The sequence below is a fragment of the Frankliniella occidentalis genome, unplaced genomic scaffold (assembly GCF_000697945.3).
Source record: "Frankliniella occidentalis isolate FOCC.00 unplaced genomic scaffold, Focc_3.1 Scaffold37, whole genome shotgun sequence".
NCBI classification, from domain to species: Eukaryota; Metazoa; Arthropoda; class Insecta; order Thysanoptera; family Thripidae; genus Frankliniella; species Frankliniella occidentalis.
In genome coordinates this window covers 891,531-895,464 of record NW_026267167.1, presented here as the reverse complement: position 1 = coordinate 895,464, position 3,934 = coordinate 891,531, and the positions used below count along the sequence as shown (strand labels likewise).

Genomic DNA, 3,934 nt, shown 5'->3' with positions numbered 1-3,934 from the left:
GGCGCTGTTTTACACGTTCGACCACTATGTGGTCACGCTCCCATGTTAAATCATGGACACCAAATGAGCCGTAGGGAACGTGTGAGCATGTCCACTGCGGCGTGTCCACTATGTGGTCACGCTCTCATGTTTACATCATAGGCACCAAAAAAGTAGTCGCAGGTAACGCGTGTCAAGGTCGGGATTGCCTATACCTGCCTGGTGGTTTCAAAGGGCCGATCTGGGAGGGGGGAGGAAGGGTCACCTTTCCCACCCTCCCCCTCAAACCCGCGCCTTGCGGCGAACTCGCGGCAGACGCGTTGGCCACTCGGCCGACAAATAAGCATTAACGCTTTGACTGGCGGCTTGATCCCCGTGTGAGCCCCACCGAAGCCTGAAGACTGCGGCACTGCGACCTCTAACCTCTAACACTACCCACTACCCGCTGCCATCACAAATTCACGAGTTTTTCCGCCTTCTGACATTCCGCGTAGGGCGAACGAAGCGGGCTATGTTCCGATAGCCGAACACACGTGGCGCATGGTCGGTCAGTCCGTTGCGCGCGGTTGTGGTGTGGAGGTAGTCACACACGGCGCGTAGCCTGACTGCGAGGACTGCGAGACGCACCGCCACCATGTCACGCCTCATCAGGCCCTTGACGGACGTGCTGGCGCACTGGGGGACGGGGTTGTTTTCATATGTCGGTCAGTATGAACGTCGGGAAGGATCGGGGACGAGTGCGGTTGTATACGGCGGGTGTCACTCACAGGCGCGTGTCTGTACAGGCTCCTGTGGGAGAAAGCCTGAGATACCCGCCGTTCGCTCAGTTCTACCCCTCGGCCCGTTCCTTCCCAGGTATGGGCTGGTGGTTACCCCGCGGTCCTCTAAATGCGGTGTCCCACGCTCGGCGCAGACCCCCGGACTGAGCACCTGCCGATGGCGAGGAACCCCCTGCCCGTGTTCGCCATCGTCGGCGCCTACCTGTACTTCTCGCTGTCGTACGGCCCGCGCTTCATGAAGAACCGACAGCCCTTCAAGCTGAAGAGGGTCATGCTAGTCTACAACGCGGTGCAGGTCGTCTGGTGCGCCTACCTCGTCGAGGAGGTGAGTTCCTCGCCCGTCCTCAGGAGCGCCCACCGACGGGCTGGCTGGGTTGTGGACAGTCCTTAAAATCCCGTCTAACTTGACCAAACTTGAGGTCTTTTCGCCCAAGGTTTTTGATCCGGCAGGAACCTTTTAATTTGCAGTCCGCCAATGCAAATCACCAACTTATGTTACATGAAATCTCCCTACGAAGTGGCTTGTTAAATTACCAACAATTTTTAGTGTTGACCTTCCCGGGACCTTCCCGTTCTAGTTGAGTACGCGAAGAGTACTTCGGCTCGCCATGGCTTACGGCGCAAGCCTTCGGGTCACTTTGGGGTCTCAGGGACAGGAAAGCCATCCACGATGGGCGCATATGACCATGACCGGAACATCACGCGCCTCACCTTGGCCTTGGCGCGCGGGAGGTCGATCCCTTAATTTAAATTCAAACGATTGAAGTTCAAATAAATAGAGTATTTCAGAGCTGGACGTGAACAAGTAAAATGGAAGAACAAAAGGAGCTCAGCCGCCCCCACCCCATCCCCACGCCCCTTCTAGCCCTTCTAGAGACCTATGTCTGTCTGTCTGTCTGTCTGTCTGTCTGTCTGTCTGTCTGTCTGTCTGTCTGTCTGTCTGTGCCCCCCCCTCTCTCTCTCTCTCTGAACTTGACCCTTTGTTTTCCCTGTTCCGTGCAGTGCCTACGGGTGGGCTGGGGAGGGACGTACAACTGGATCTGTGAGCCTGTGAACACTGCCAAGACGCCGAGGAGTTTACAGGTAAGACCCGGAAACAATTAATAATCTATAAATCTTGACCCAACCCAACAGACATGAACGTCCGCTCTGATACAACTGACACTCAACTTAGTTCTTAGTTTAGTGTTGTTTGTTTCGAGCGAAAAATGTCTTTCGCTAATGTTGAGGAACCTTCCCCTCGTTTATCGTAAATCTCTTTTCTATGGAGTGGCGCATAACTAATCGCCGTTCCCATTTTTGTCCCAGGCAGCCCAAGTTTGCTACCAATTCCTCCTCCTCAAGATCGTGGACCTGCTGGATACGGTGAGGCTGACTGCTGTAGCGTGACGGCGTACTGGTCTGTCCGGATAGTCCGGATGGGGTTGGTAGGCAGACTACTCTAGAAACACAAGTGTGTAATTGAATGCAGAATATTCTGCATTCATACATGCATACCTACATGTATGCAGAATATTCTGTGTACTTGGCAAGTACACAGAATATTGTGCGTACTTGGTCAAGGTCAAGTACACACTAAAACCTCCATACATTTATGCAGGAGACTTAGTGTGTACTTGACCAAGTACACACAATATTCTGCATTCAAGTACACACTTGGGTTTCCAGAGTACTTTTCTCATAATGCAATGTACAATTTATCTCACCACACACACACAGGTCTTCATGATCTTGCGGAAGAACGCCCGACAAGTGTCGTTCCTCCACGTGTACCATCACTCGCTCATGGTCTTCGTGGGGTGGTTGTGCGTCAAAGTTGCACCAGGTGAGAGAATGTCTGGATGGGTGGCTGGCTGGGTGGGCTGGGTGGCTGGCTCACTGACTGTCTGTCTCACACTCACTCGATCGACCCCCTGTTCTCGCAGGCGAACACCACACGTTCCTGGGCTTCGTGAACCTCATCGTCCACACCATCATGTACAGCTACTACTTCTACAGCCTCCTCAACCCCGACGCCAAGTCGGCGCAGTGGAAGAGATACATCACGCTGATCCAGTTCGTGCAGTTTTTCCTGATCGGCGCCCACGAGATCATCTCCCTGTTCCACCCCGACTGCGACGTCATTCGCCCCTTCACCTTCGGCATCATCGTCCAGAGCGCCTTCATGACCGCTCTGTTCAAAGACTTCTACCACAAGGCCTACGGGCAGGGCCGCAACAAGAAAGAAAAATTAAACTCTTAAGAGAGCGGCAAAGGACACAAGGTAAATCTGTGAAACCTAGGTTTAGTTTAGGTATAAATGTATGTAAAATATTTTTTTGCGATCCAAAGTGGGAAACCATTCCTTCCCACCTTAATTTTTCCTTGTGTCCTTGTGTGCTCGGGTGGGCGAAATGCCATCCTTGCGGTCGGAAGATGGAGCCAGAACTCGGTCCCGGGGAGGGTGGTTGTGGGAGAGGGGTAGTGACACTGTTAAACATTTTTGTGGAGATTTTACAAAAAAAGTCTGGGTTTACCAGGTTTAATGTAAAAGTCCCGCTGGTAAAATTACCATAGTCTGTAAATTAAGACACTGGTAAAACTAACCCCACAAAATGTCTGTAAGACTGATACCAAATATTTCTGTAAATATGTTTACGAATGTTTCCTGTAATTTTAACGCAAATTTTCCTGAGGTAATGTATGCAGCGGCAGATGCTTCCTTGCTCTATATATTTCATGTATACTCACGGGGCCATAAGGCGCCGTGGTGAGCGACGGTAGGCAAGCCCGCCCGCACGCCTGCGTGCGGTACAGTATAAGCAAAATAAAAAAAAGGGGTCTATGGAACACCCTGTATATCCCATTTACCCCCTTTAAGAATGAAATATGTTGTAGAATGTAGCGCTGCTCTTACCGATGTAGTACGGCCTCATGGGGTCCACCTTGACGGGCGTGCAGAGGTACAGCTCAGGCTGAAACACGAGAATTACACATTGTTAGGCTTACACTCAGACAGAGGCGCAGTGCGCAAGTGGCGCAGGAGTACTTTTACTCGCGTGGAATGATGTTGTTAGTTCCAGTTCCGGCCCAGTTTTCCTTATTCTCTACTCAGAGCTAGCTCAGAGCTGGGAAAGTCGACTCAAACACGAGCTCCCCGACGTGTTTACTCCGGGTGGGTCTAGTGGAAAAGGGGG

The 3,934-nt window shown here is 51.9% G+C and overlaps 1 protein-coding gene across 8 annotated transcripts in view; it reads left to right on the top strand.

The window, feature by feature from the left end:
- Positions 1–3,934, top strand: part of LOC113217585 (elongation of very long chain fatty acids protein) — a 13,058-nt gene that overhangs the window by 7,872 nt on the left and 1,252 nt on the right. The window contains exons 1-6 of one of the 8 annotated variants that reach the window (XM_026437542.2): positions 461–683; positions 893–1,083; positions 1,761–1,841; positions 2,067–2,123; positions 2,478–2,583; positions 2,684–3,587. In XM_026437542.2, coding sequence (XP_026293327.1) covers positions 614–683; positions 893–1,083; positions 1,761–1,841; positions 2,067–2,123; positions 2,478–2,583; positions 2,684–3,000 — 822 coding nt within the window. In that variant the 5' untranslated portion in view covers positions 461–613 and the 3' untranslated portion in view covers positions 3,001–3,587. Of the gene's footprint in view, positions 1–460; positions 684–892; positions 1,084–1,760; positions 1,842–2,066; positions 2,124–2,477; positions 2,584–2,683; positions 3,588–3,934 lie in introns of those variants that run through there. The other 7 variants (XM_052266296.1, XM_052266295.1, XM_052266294.1 and 4 more) reach the window with 7 other exon arrangements.